Raw genomic sequence first — 13,860 nt, forward strand, 5'->3', positions numbered from 1 at the left:
ATAGAAAAATAAGGAGGGTATATAGTGGGAGAAAGAGAAAGCTGAGTGATATATTAACTTGTAAATTAATCTGTTAGTAATGTCCAAATTATCTTCTTAGGCTTCTTCTGTGTGCAGTCAAACTTCTTTTTTATTTTGATCCAGTTAAAGGTATTTTCTATGTTAGTGTGTTAGTAGTGTTCTTCTGTTGTTCTGTTATTAAAATTTCTTCAAGGCGCATTCAGAGTCGCTTCTTCGCGTGCTGGCATCTTTTAAATTCCCAATCTTATGGAGGAGCTTCTTCTGTTTCTCTCTTTCCGGCTTCTTCCAGTCCTCTTTCGGGTCGCTGTTAACACTTTCATTTCATCTGCTATAAATCCTCATTTTTTCATGCCTTTTCAAAAGATCACTAGCTTTGAGAATGGTTTTTTTCATTTCGGTTTCGCTTTTAATCACTCCCATTCTCTTCGCTGGACCTTCCTCAGCAACTGTTGACTTATAAAAGCACTTGCAAGGCACTTTCCCGCTGTCACAGTTCATCTTTTCTCACAATTCCCGTCGGATTCACAGTCTTAAACAGCCCAAACATTAAACAGCCAGCTCTCATGCAGACAAACGCCCAGACCGGAAGTTCCTCCCTTCTTCTCCGTTTGTCTTTTGCCCAGCTCCGACATCTTAACATTTTTGTTTATTTTTAATACAGTTCTTAAAACGCGCTTCAAGAGATAAAGATTTTTTTTCTTACTTTACTCCAAATGCATCAAAAGAAGTCACTACTATTCGCACAGTCCATTCCCCCTCCCTTTTTTTCTCGCTTACGAATGGATTAACCTCCTCGTCTTTTCCGCTGATGGGGGGGGGGGAGCGCTCTTAGTTCTTTTTCTCCGCATTTTGACAACTCACAGTTTAGCCGATCTTTTCTTTTTTCCTTTTATCGGTTGTTCGCTTTATCACTCGGTGACGTCTGGTGGCTCCGCTAAACCCCGTACGGGGTCGCTCACGCAGCAAGGTCCATTGGGGCAGGGCATGACGAGAGCCTCAATTCCCAACCGTTCAGCCGAGAAAGAGATTCCCCCCTAGTGCGCCCTAAAGTGCCCCGGATCCGAGCTCCTCCATTCCTAAGGGGCTCGTTCGGGTCTCCGCTCGTGCGGATTCCCTCCTCCACCCGGGTGGGCGAGACGACCTCGGGAGCGACCCAAGGATGCGTCCGCCATTCGCGGGAGCCAGACCGGAAGCCCCCATATTAAATATTTTTTTAAAGCAGCAACAGGTTTTTTTTGTCAAACTTTTTTTTATATAAAAGCAGCAACAATTTAAATCTCAAAAAAATTGCTGGGGTGTAGAAAAAATGAATGAATCTCCCACAGCTCAGACAAATGGTGGTGACTTAGCCTGGCACCAGAAACATGAAAAAGGTAGCTCCAGATGAGCAGCCTCATAAAGCTCTGCCCAAAAATGCAGTATCAGCGGTGCTGGCTCATACTCCTCAGGAGCAGGAGAAAGAAGAGTCCCTGAATGAATTAATGTTATTTGTGGCAATATTCTGTCAACATGTCAGAGATGAAAGTTTTGGTTAGTAATCCATTTCCAGTTTTGGTTGCCTACAAGGTGATTGGCCTGTGATGTCTAGAAAATCCCATTGATGCTAAGCATGTGGTTTTGGGGGAGAGCAAGATCAAGTTGTGCAAGGAGAACGTGCATTTGTGTGGTGTATCGATTCTAGTTTTTTTGTGGAGGAGTTAGCAATTACCTCCATCCCTGTCTCTGCTGCAGACATTGTGGGAGATGATCTCATCTGAATCTTGCATCATTCACCAGTCGAATGGCCAGGTTTCTCATTCCTGTGCTGGATATATGACAGTATTCAGATCCTGTGTTTCAGATCAAGTAGCTCCCACCGGGTGTTTTGCTTCCCCACCTCCCTCTTCAATCCTCCCTCTGATGGTGGCTGTTATTAGCATAACCTTATTGCTAACCAAGATTGCGAAAGCAGTATCTGAGACCTGAAGGGGGTATATTGTCCTCTCTGTGCATGGCTTCCTACTTTCCCAAATGCAACCAGATGAGTACATTCCCTAAGAGGGTGCCAATTTCCTCTGTGTCCTGAAATTTAGTCTTGCAACAGCAATGGAAATGTAGTTCATTCCAGGAGGGGAACTCTCAAATGGTAGGGTTATTATCTACCTGGAGAGCCTTTAACAGCAAACCAGTTGGTTCCTAATTGGATTTCTTCCATTCTGATGTTTTTCATTAACCCCTTAATTTGGGGATGTCAGTGCAGTCATGGGATTTCCAATTGGATCTGCATTTAAAGGTGGAACAGACGAGAACAAAAGAATTTAAATTTTGGTAATTCTTTGTCTTCTTTCTTCCCTTGGCTCTGATTGTTCATGGGTCACAACTTAAGGTTGTGCTTTCCTTTTTCTCATAACATCCCAGAATCCTGTTGCATTTCATTTGGGCAACCCAGTCCAGCATTCTGCCAGTTTTGCATCCAGAATTTTATTATACCTATCCTTTCCTGTCCCTCTGCTTTTCTTGAAACATCAGGACTGTTTAATTGCTTTTCAGTTTATCTTGACTATGGCTGAAGTTGTCGTTCTCTGCTCTTTCCTGTTTCAGGATGAATCCCATTTTCTTAAGAATGTCAGAACTGCTCGATGCCAAGCCACATTGCCTCTTCTAAAGGTGTGTATCCCAAGATTTTCAAAGGGGGGGGGAGGCTTGGGTTTTACACGCTGGATATTCAAAGTGCCTGATGCATGGGCATGAGTGACAGGAAGAGATGGGAGAACTAAAAGGATTTTTTTAGGACATATGATGCTGTAGTGACAGGTTTGAAAGCAGAGAGAGAATCTAGAGTGAGTGCCAAGGCACAGTGGCTCCTCCAGTACGGAAAACGTCCAAAAGGGACAATAGCAAGTCTTCTCCTTTCTTCCCCCTGTACCATGATTTTCCACAGCTATCATTGTATGTCCTCACATTTTAAAACCCAAGAAAGAAAAAGAGATTAAAAACCAGATCTTCCATGTAGCAGCTGTGGCCTCCAAACACTTAGGTGGGTTTATAGTATCCTTATTTCATGCTGGGTTGAGTTTTGCCTAGAGACTAGTGCACAAGGTAGAATGTAGTTGAGGTATATTTAGTTTGATTATTTGAGCAGATTTGCATGCTCCTTGTAATTTATTTTCAGCTTTTTAGAAGTTCCCTTTGAAGTATCAATATGGGAAGTTCAAGCTTATCTCTTGCTGTAAATGATGTTGCATTTCTTATTCTTCCTCCTATATATATTTTTGCTGGTATGTGGTTGTGTCAGTGGTAAGTGGCTTAGGATGCTTCTTATCTGCCCTTGAGAAGCACTCCTGAGAAGGTCCCCAGTCCATCTGATTCAGCAGTAGCTGGCCTGGTGCTTTTGGGAAACTGTTCCGCAGGGGATGAAGGCACCAACCCTCCCCTGTTTTTTATCCTCAGCGTCAGCTATTCGGAGGCACGCTGTCTCTGAACATGTATCTGTTTCCACTTAAGTTGACAAAATAAGGTGATTTTAGTTTTTGGTCACCTTAAGCTCAGTTTTACCTGAAATAAAGTATATATATCCTAACCTAGCTCAAGCATATAGATGCTTTGCCAGATGAAGGCAAAACAAATACATAATTCTTAATTATTCCTAAATGTCAGAGAGATTGAGTTTGTAAACATTGGGGTATAAATGAATTTCCAGGTCACAGAATCACTTTCAAAGTAATTTTTCCAAGCAAAACAGCCTTGAAGAATTATGATCTGCCTTCTGTTTGCTATAAATATTTATATGTCAGTATCCAAGAGATGGCCTTGGCATCTGGGGGAGATGAACTTTATAATCCTGTCACCCTACAAAATATAGGGATCATGCCCGTGGAGCCATGGGTTTCCCAGTACCAGGGGAAATCTGGCCCCCAGGGACACAATAAAAGTACGTTCCTCCCAATGGTCCCCTGCCCCCATGCGTAACGGTACAGTCTCATATTTACAGGGCTCTTTCATCGGAGACCCGTCCATTTGGGTGAAGACTAAGGCCTCGGCCAACCGGACCACGTCCACGTCCAGGCCTGCGACCAAGGAGGGGTTGGTCAAATCTTGCCCGCATCCTGAATCGATGAGGCCTTGGACCCTAATATGCGTGCCCATGGTGGGGTTCATAATAGTCACAGTCACAAAAAAGAGGAGTGGGTAGCTGCTCACGACTTTAGGCTCCTCCATCGCTGGGTCCTGCTGCTCAGCACCACTTACAGCAAGACTTGGCCTTTTCCCGCTGTCTCCGTCTCCTCCTCCCCACTCGCCTCATTCTCCAACACCTCCACCTTGGCTTGCAGGGCGTGGGGGCTTCTGGCTTTTGCCGTTCCTTTTCTGGGAAGCAAGTCGCTCCGTCGCTTGTCACCTTCTTTCCCCGTCGCTCCTCTGCCCTCTCCCAAGGGACAGCTGTGAAATGGCCACGGTCCCCACATCTTAGGCACAGCCCCTGTTTTATCCGTTGCTCTCTGACCAATGGCAACTGTGGGGTGGCCTTTGCCTTGGGGTGGGGGGGTGCCGGGGTTCTCCCGGCCACTACTGCATTATCCAGCCACATGGTGCGCAAGCGACTCTTGGCACTCACTGCCTCCTGCATCCATGCCACCAAGGTTCTTGGGTCTCAGGTCCCCAAAACCGAGTTTTGAATGTCCACATTCAGGCCCAACCGGTATTGCTGCACGAACACTGGGTCAGTCGAGTCCCGGATTTTGGCCGCTTGCCGGTGAAACTTGGTTGAGTATTCCCGAACGGACAACTTGCCTTGTTTGAAAGTGCGGAGGAACGCCTCCGCCTTTTCGCCTGCCGTGTGTTCTTCGAACCGGGCTCGTAGCGCCCACATAAAGGCATCAACACTCTCCAACTCCACCGCCTCCAGGTTGTGGAGCCCCACATACCAGCTAGTTGCTGCACCCCGCAGGCGGGAAGCGATGAAATCCACTTGATTCTCCTCGTCGGGGAACAAGTGAGCCCAGCGCTTGACAAACCTCATCACCCATACGATAAAGAAGGAAAGGTTCTCCGGGTCGCCATCAAACGTAACATCAAGTAAGTCCTTGGGTCATGGCATTGCCGGCAGTGGGACGGGACCCACTGGCTGCACTGGGGCCTGCTGCTGCCCCAGCGGCGGCGGAGGTGGAGGAGAGGGGGAGGCGGCGGTGGAGCTGGCTGACCAGGTCCCGGGCCCGGCGCCGGCTGGGGGGGGGGATTCTTGGCGGAACTTGTGGGACGGCCAGTTGGGTCTGTACTGCCTGGGCCACTATCCCCGGCAGGTTGTAGAGCAATTTTCCCATGTCCTGCATTATAGTGCAACAGTCCAGTTCCAAAATATCCAGTCTCCCATCCACGTCCCGACCTGGACTGACCAACGATCTCGTTGGGAACGGGATGGGTCTACCCAGGGTCATTCCGAAGTTCCCTGAGCTGGACCGCAGGTCAAAGATACTGTCCCGACTCCTACTCCCTGGGATCGACCAGGTAGTTTGCGAGGAGTCACCCAAATGCCGGCCCCAATTCCTCTCTTTATGGCGGTAGGTCACTCCCAAAATGCACCGGGATGAACGAACCTAGGATGCTGGCCCTCCTGGGCTCGCCGTAGTCACGGGCAACTCCCTATTCCCGATGTCGTTGGAGTGGGGTCCAACGGTGCTGTCGTGGTTGGGGCTGTCACTGGCACCGCCGTAGTAGTTGGGGTAGGCACCGCCATGGTTGTCTGGGTAGGCACCCCTGCCCCACCGGGACCGCTCATCTCGCTCTGGAGAAACTCTGCTCGGAGGAAAAGTGATTCCTAACAATATGACCTAACAATGGCTAGTTAGGTCGTATAGTCTTTCATGACCTGTAGTATGCCTGAGAGAGTGTGAGATGTGCCTGAGGGGTGGAACTCATTCCCCAATTCCCGACCCTGTGCTATTGCTTGTTAGTTCTGGCAAAGGTGTTAACCTGACCAGAAGTCCAAATCTTACCAATAAACCTAATCAAGGACTATTGCGTAAAGAGTGGTTACTCTGGGGTCTGACAAAGGGATTGCAAGGAGGATTGTAATTGCATATCCAGCACAATGGGCATTTAAATCATAGCCAAGATGCAAAGCATGTCAAATAGCCTTTTGCAGACCACATGCTATGAAAATCATTTTAAACCTAGCAAATCATTGTTTGGGGACAAGACACATCTTCATGTTCTTCTTACTTTTTGTTTTTTGGTTATGTTTCTTCTCCATTTTCTCACACGTTGAAGTTATTGGGTGCAGCATTCTGACATATTCATCGAAACGTGTAAATAATGACATATCCATTGAAACGTGTAAATAATTCTTGAAATTCTTTTTTGCCGTTTGTGAATTCACTGCAAGAATTGTGCCACTGAAATTCTTCAGCATTACTTCTACTAGTAACATCACTCAGCTAGATGGGATCAAATTGGCTTCTCAAGAGATAACTAGCTATCTTAGTGGTGGTCTGTGCTAACACCCTTAATTGGCATAATTCCTGGGCCTAAAATATCAACTGAAGTGACTAATGGTATACTCATAAAGATGCTTTCTTGGGAATAAGAGCTACTGAGTAAACTTGAGTGGGCTCTGAGTAGACCTGCTTACGATGGCACATGTCAGAGCCTCAGAATCTACAGCTCTCCTGGGAGGCTGGTTGCATGTTTCTGCACAAATTTTAGTCTATTTCAATTTGGGAAATCACAGAGGAAGATTTTATCAGTATTCTCACTCTGAAATTCTTGGTTCAGGTGAAGTGGAAGACCCTAGGATTTTTTCCCTTCCTTTTTGCCATCAAGTCGCAGCTGACATGGCAAGCCCATAGCGTTTTCAAGGTGGCTTACCATTGCCTGCCTCTGCATAGCAACCCTGGTGTTCCTTGATGGTCTGTCATCCAAATACTAACCAAGGGAGATCCTAGTTACTTTTTGAGATCAGGCTAGCCTGGGCTATCCAGATCAGGGCCAGGAATATATAAAGGTAAAGGTCCCCTTGCTCGAAAGCCAGTTGAGTCCGACTCTAGGGTTGTGGTGCTCATCTCCATTTCAAAGCCAAAGAGCCAGCGCTGTCCGAAGACATTTCCGTGGTCATGTGGCTGGCATGACTAAACACCAAGGCGCACGGGACGCTGTTACCTTCCCACCGAAGTGGTACCTATTTATCTACTTGCAATTTCTTGATATATATATATATGCAAAGGATAATTTCCGTGTTTCCCTGAACATTTCACTGCAGTTCTTGACTTAGTTCCTCCTGTACTGTGTTTATTCCAAAATCTGTTCCTTTTCACAAGGTTCTGACACTTCTAAAATGAACCCATCTAGTTTTTGCATTATAGCGGACACCCCAGCAAGGTCCTAGAGGAGTAACCTAGGAACTAAGCTGGAGGTGTCCAAACCTGGATTTACTTCAAGTATTTGATACAGTAAGGGTGCATTCAGACACACGCCATTTGATCTGGTGTCGTCAGGCTTCAGCAACGGATTTTTTAAAAAATATCTTTATTGGGTTTTAATGCTTAATAGACACACACATACACACAGACAACAATTTTCTCAATACATCACATTGATCCAACAATTTGGTAATACCTAATTAAATTACATATTCTCTCTGTTCTTGTACCAACCAACTATAATATCATCCTTGCATGACACGAGATCCTACCATTTATTCTAATCAAAATTCAAATAGCCTATCTGCTTTTACACCATTACTCCTTTTTTCTTGTCAAAAATTCATAATCAAGCACTAATAATCCTTCAATTTAATAAAAAGACTATTTATTCCTAAACCTTCACCTATTAACTCAGACATAATCACTTAGTTAATTTTGGTTTGCAATATCACAGTTACTACCATCACCAAAAATACTTCAATTCATTTATGGCAAAATCGCAAAAAACATGACCACAAATTCAAACTTATAAGTTTTTACATTCCTATAAATTCACTTCATCCCAAATAAAGGAAAAGATGGCCGACGGCTGGTGAGCGTTTTTTTGTGGCTCCTTTCTTTTTGTTTTATTCTTCTTCTGAATTGCCTCCCTGCTGGATTTACAAGATATATCGTATTGTTAATACTGGACTTGTTCCTTTTGCTCAGCATTTACTTTTCCTTATCAGCTGAGGCTCTTGAAATTGTCTTTGTAACCGAAGCCTAATGGGTGCTGGAAAACGCCCAAGAGATACTGAGGGGGATGGAATTTCCTCCCCTCCAGCACATAAACAAACGAAGATAGATGACTTTTTTGCTGGAGAGATCGCTTATAACATTCCTGTTGCAAATAAATATGCAATTTTAGCTGATAAAACCAGGAGCGAGCAGATAGAAAGTGAAGAGTTTTTAACAGAAGCAGATACTGCCCCTTTAAAAGAAAAAGGAAGCTGCTGTGATTGTGAAAGGCAGCTGGATAATTTAATAGATCTGACTGCTATAACAGTTAAATGTATTCTGAGGCGCCTAAATGAAATTAATGAGAAACTTGGAAAACTTGAGATGATGAGTGGGACAACTAGAGGTTTACAACACAATCCTGCTAATGTGCAAACAATGCCTGGGAGTAAAGAATTACCTTCAGTCTCTTCTTTTCCATGCAAAAGGGATGATGGAAGCTCTAAGTTCCAGCTGGTTTTTCAGCCCAAAAAAAATAGGTTTGACAATCTGCAGATACAGAGGCTGGCTACCTTTATGGAACACAAAACCTAAGGTCCTAAGACACTTGAGCTCGTTATTAGGGAAGAGGACCTTTAGGCTAGACTTGACAGAGCTAGAAATCATTAGCCAACCAGGCCAAGTGCAGAGAGTCCTGCTCACATTTGCAAGTGAGAGGATTCCATCACTAATAATGAGACAGATTGCAGTATTTAAAAGCAAAGGGATCTTCCCGGCTCGTGCCTTTTTGAATACATCAAGACCTGTTCCACTTCTGAGGAAGAACTGTAAGGAATATCAAGCTGCTCAAAACCAGAAGTCTCTGCAACCTGATTTGATGGATTTCTCCAGCCAGAGGGAAGAGGACCTAACAACTAGAGTGGTTGCTATGGCAGTTACTCCCACAGGAAGGAATTTACCTTCAGCAGTCCAAACACATGAAGGCCTGAATCTCGACAATTCCGTAGAGGATGATTTGATAAACTCTTACTCAAATTTACCAACAGAGGACCAAGCTGTGATTGTTAATAGACTTGAGACATTGAGGACTAACCTCCAGTCGCTGGGGAATCAAAGTCGCAACTTCCAAAGAAATAAGGAGAGGCTCCAATTTTGTTAAAAACAAATCCGGATGGCAGCGTCTACAGAGAACATGGTGGCCATGTTCTTCCCCTTCAATCGCTCCTGCTTCAGGGCAGTTCTGGTCACCCACCCCCCGCGCCAGTTATGCCCCCCCCAAAAAACCCACCCCCTGCACCAACCCTCTCTTCGGGAGGGCTGGATGAGTTCTCCCAGATCCCGGGAGACTCGAAAAAGAACGAATATGAGTCGGGCAGCTCGGAGCTAACCGAGCGTCCACCCATCGTCGCGCCGTACTGGAAACGGTCTCTTCAGCAACGGATTTTATATGCACGATCACACAGTCAACATCTGCCTTCCATCCCCAGCTGTTGGTTTCTGGCTCAAAACCCCTTTAACCCAGAGTATTTTGTTACCAGGTCCCAAAGTGGTGTTTTCTCAGCTCTCCCATTTAAAGCCGCATTTCCCCCCTGTGTGATCGCTTCTCCGGTGTCAAGCCACTTCCGGTTTAAACCCCCTCCCCGCTTGAAAGCTGTCCGAGGCTTCCGCTTTTCGCCCGCCATTTTTAAAAATGCATTGGCAGTGTGTGCATAGGCGGAGCTCTGCTACCGTGTTTAGAAAACCAACATTTAAACGGTCACTTGTTTTAGCATTTAGATGAGTTCAGGATCTCACGGAGGCCATTTTCGGGTCAAATGTTTAAAGGGAAGTCTTTTGTTGGAGGGGTTGGATTGATTTGCCCTGGTAATTCTGCTCATGCGCCATGATAGTCCCCCCCCATTCTATGGATGAGTGCCTATGCGCAAACTGAGAAAGAGGAAAACACCCGTTGACGCATGCTCCCGCTGGGGAGCAACGTGACTGCGTGTTGAGGCGGGATAAGGGAGGTAAGTGTGATCGCGATTATCCAGATCAAATGTAATCCGTTCAGAACGGGAACAGTTTAACCCGATCTTAGCACGCTGTCTGACCGCACCCTATGATTATCTAGTTCCTTTGGTTTCAGATGAGGTGCTGCTTCTAATAGTTTGCACTGATGTAGTATTTTTTTTGAATGCTCAGATTATGTCAATCCTTAGAACTCTTAAAACAGCATTGCGGTGTCCATACAGATGTGAGACTGAATCTAAAAGTTTGGCTGGCTGAAGGTCATCAGCCTTCCCATCAGATCTGAGACTTGAAGAAGGTGGTGCTCTACTGCCAGTAGCCTTAGTCTCTTTTGCACTGTTCTATGGTAGTTCTACTCACATTAGTCTCTTTGAAACCAGAAGTTGTTTTCTCAGCTCTCCTTGGGATAGTGGCCACATCATTAACAGCCCACAACATTTGCTCCAACTCAGGCAGCCAAGCGAGTCATCTTGCTGTCAGGAACGCCTGCCATGTCACGCCCCGCAGAGCTGTATACTCAGATCGCAGCTGTTCGACCGTCTTTCTTCCCACAGTTCCAAGCATTCGCACTCCGCTACTGTGACGCCAAGAAGGTAACTTTGGTATACTTCTAGTTGGAGTCAGATCTAATTTGCCCTTGGATGACTTAAAATCAATATGGTCTTTTCCTTTTAGTGAAGCCAGGGCTTTCTTACTGTCCCTTGTAATGTACTATGTTCATATCGGCATTCGGAAGTCTCGTTCCTGGGAGGTAATAAGAGATAATTTGCATCTTTTCTTGAAAGCTTTTGAAGTTCCAGGTAGATCTTGGAGAAACAACACTATTCTACTTGCAGTATCCTTTTGGTGAAGACTGCCCTTTGAAAGGACAGTCTTCTGCAATGGGAGGTGACTGTAGCACAGTGGAAGAGCACAGTGGGGATCTGAATTTTGAGATTGAATTCATTGTTATTCATTAGGTAAAGGTCAAGGTTTCCATTGCTCGAAAGCCAGTTGAATCCGACTCTAGGGATGCGGTGCTCATCTCCGTTTCCAAGCCAAGGAGCCAGTGATTATCCAAAGACATTTCCGTGGTCATGTGGCCGGCATGACTAGACGCTAAGGCACACGGAACGCTGTTACCTTCCCACCGAAGTGGTCCCTATTTATCTACTTGCAATTTCTTGCTTTCGAGCTGCTAGGTTGGCAGGAGCTGGAACTAGAGACGGAGCTCACTTCGTCATGCGGCACTCGGGTCTCGAACTGCTGAACTACCAACCTTCCAGTCTGCAGTTCAGCGTCTTAACCACTTGAGCCACCTCAGCCCCTTGTTATTCATTAGGGGCTGGCAATAGTCAGCTTGATTTTTGGGATGTAGCTGCTGGCTTTTCTCTTGGGGGATGACGAAGTGCTCTGGAGAACCTGAAAACTTGCACTCACTGTTGTGTGATTTGGTCTGGCCCTTAATAGAAGATGTTCCATGGTTTTGGATTAAGGAAAGAACTGCAGGCTGTGGAAGGTCGGTAGTTCAGCAGTTCGAGACCCGGGTGCCGCATGATGGAGTGAGCTCCCATCTCTAGTTCCAGCTCCTGCCAACCTAGCAGTTCGAAAGCAAGAAATTGCAAGTAGATAAATAGGTACCGCTTCGGTGGGAAGGTAACAGCGTTCCGTGCGCCTTGGTGTTTAGTCATGCCGGCCACATGACCACGGAAACGTCTTCGGACAGCGCTGGCTCTTTGGCTTTGAAATGGAGATGAGCACCACAACCCTAGAGTCGGACTCAACTGGCTTTCGAGCAAGGGGACCTTAAGGGGATCAGGAAGAGGTCCCGGCTAAGATCATTTTTTAATCTTAAATAACCTTTTAATAATGTCCCCCAGAGGCTTCTGCGCAATTTCCTTTCATTGTTAATGGCTCAGCTTGAGTGGGTAGTCAATTGTCACAGGTCTTTTCCAAGACTGAGTCAGATTGAGGTGACGAGAGAGGAGGTCCTAAAACTGATAGACAACTCAAAAACTGATAAATCACCTGGCCCAGATGGCATACATCCAAGAGTTCTGAAAGAACTCAAATGTGAACTTGTGGATCTCCTGACAAAAATATGTAATCTTTCCTTAAAATCTGCCTCCATTCCTGAGGACTGGAAGGTAGCTAATGTCACTCCCATCTTTAAAAAGGGTTCCAGAGGAGATCCGGGAAATTACAGGCCAGTCAGTCTGACGTTGATACCGGGTAAATTGGTAGAAACCATTATTAAGGAAAGAATTAGTAGGCACATAGATGAACAAAACCTATTGAGGCAGACTCAGCACGGTTTCTGTAAGGGAAGATCTTGTCTCACTAACCTGTTAGTGTTCTTTGAGGGGGTGAACAAACATGTGGACAAGGGGGATCCAATAGATATTATTTACCTTGACTTCCAGAAAGCTTTTGATAAAGTTCCTCATCAAAGGCTCCTAAGCAAGCTCAAAAATCATGGGATAAAAGGACAAGTCCTTTTATGGATCAAAAACTGGCTAATTAATAGAAAACAGAGTGAGTATAAATGGGCAATTTTCTCAGTGGAGGGTGGTAAGCAGTGGGGTACCGCAGGGATCAGTACTTGGTCCACTGCTTTTTAACTTGTTCATTAATGATGTGGAGATGGGAGTAAGCAGTGAAGTGGCTAAATTTGCGGATGATACAAAGTTGTTCAGGGTGGTGAAAACCAGTGAGGATTGTGAGGCACTCCAAAGGGATCTGTCAAAGATGGGCGAGTGGGCGTCAACATGGCAAATGGGGTTCAATGTGGCCAAGTGCAAGGTGATGCACATTGGAGCCAAAAATCCTAAATATAAATACACATTGATGGGGTCTGAACTGGCAGAGACTGAGCAAGAGAGAGATCTTGGAGTTGTAGTAGATAACTCACTGAAAATGTCGAGACAGTGTGTGACTGCAATAAAGAAGGCCAATGCTATGCTGGGGATTATTAGGAAGGGTATTGAAAACAGATCAGCCAATATAATAATGCCCCTATATAAATCAATGGTGAGACCTCATTTGGAATACTGTGTGCAGTTCTGGGCACCACACCTTAAAAAGGATATTATAGCTTTGGAAAAAGTGCAGAAAAGGGCAACTCGAATGATAAAAGGGTTGGAACACTTTCCCTATGAGGAAAGGTTAAAGCGCTTAGGGCTCTTTAGCTTGGAGAAAAGACGACTGAGGGGTGACATGATCGAGGTTTATAAGATTATGCATGGGAAAGAGCAGGTAAAGAAAGAGGTACTTTTCTCCCTTTCTCACAATACAAGAACTCGTGGGCACTCCATGAAACTGCAGAGCGGTCGGGTTAGAACGGATAAAAGGAAGTACTTCTTCACCCAAAGAGTGATTAACACATGGAATTCACTGCCACAGGAAGTGGTGGGTGCTACAAGCATGGACGGCTTCAAAAGGGAATTAGATAAGCATATGGAGCAGAGGTCCATCAGTGGCTATTAGCCACAAGGTATAGCTAGGGGCTCTGGGGCAAGTGATGCTCTGTCTTCTTGGTGCTTGGGGGGGGGTCAACAGTGGGAGGGCTTCTAATGTCCTGGCCCCACTGCTGGACCTCCTGATGGCACTGGTATTTCTGGCCACTGTGTGACACAGAGTGTTGGACTGGATGGGCCTTTGGCCTGATCCAACATTGGCGTCTCTTATGTTCTTATGTTCTTAAATGTAGGAGCAGGACCAGGGTACTTTAATCCATCAGGGA

At 45.6% G+C, this 13,860-nt stretch overlaps 1 protein-coding gene across 1 annotated transcript in view; it reads left to right on the plus strand.

The window, feature by feature from the left end:
• The window catches only part of SMARCAL1 (SWI/SNF related, matrix associated, actin dependent regulator of chromatin, subfamily a-like 1), a 72,486-nt gene that overhangs the window by 27,239 nt on the left and 31,387 nt on the right, over window positions 1–13,860 (plus strand). Inside the window, exons 9-10 of the mRNA XM_015406606.1 lie at window positions 2,602–2,667; window positions 10,592–10,732. Of these exons, the coding sequence (XP_015262092.1) occupies window positions 2,602–2,667; window positions 10,592–10,732 (207 nt within the window). The remainder of the gene's footprint in view (window positions 1–2,601; window positions 2,668–10,591; window positions 10,733–13,860) is intronic.

The sequence above is a fragment of the Gekko japonicus genome, unplaced genomic scaffold (assembly GCF_001447785.1).
Source record: "Gekko japonicus isolate JY-2015 unplaced genomic scaffold, Gekko_japonicus_V1.1 scaffold1898, whole genome shotgun sequence".
Classification (NCBI taxonomy): Eukaryota; Metazoa; Chordata; class Lepidosauria; order Squamata; family Gekkonidae; genus Gekko; species Gekko japonicus.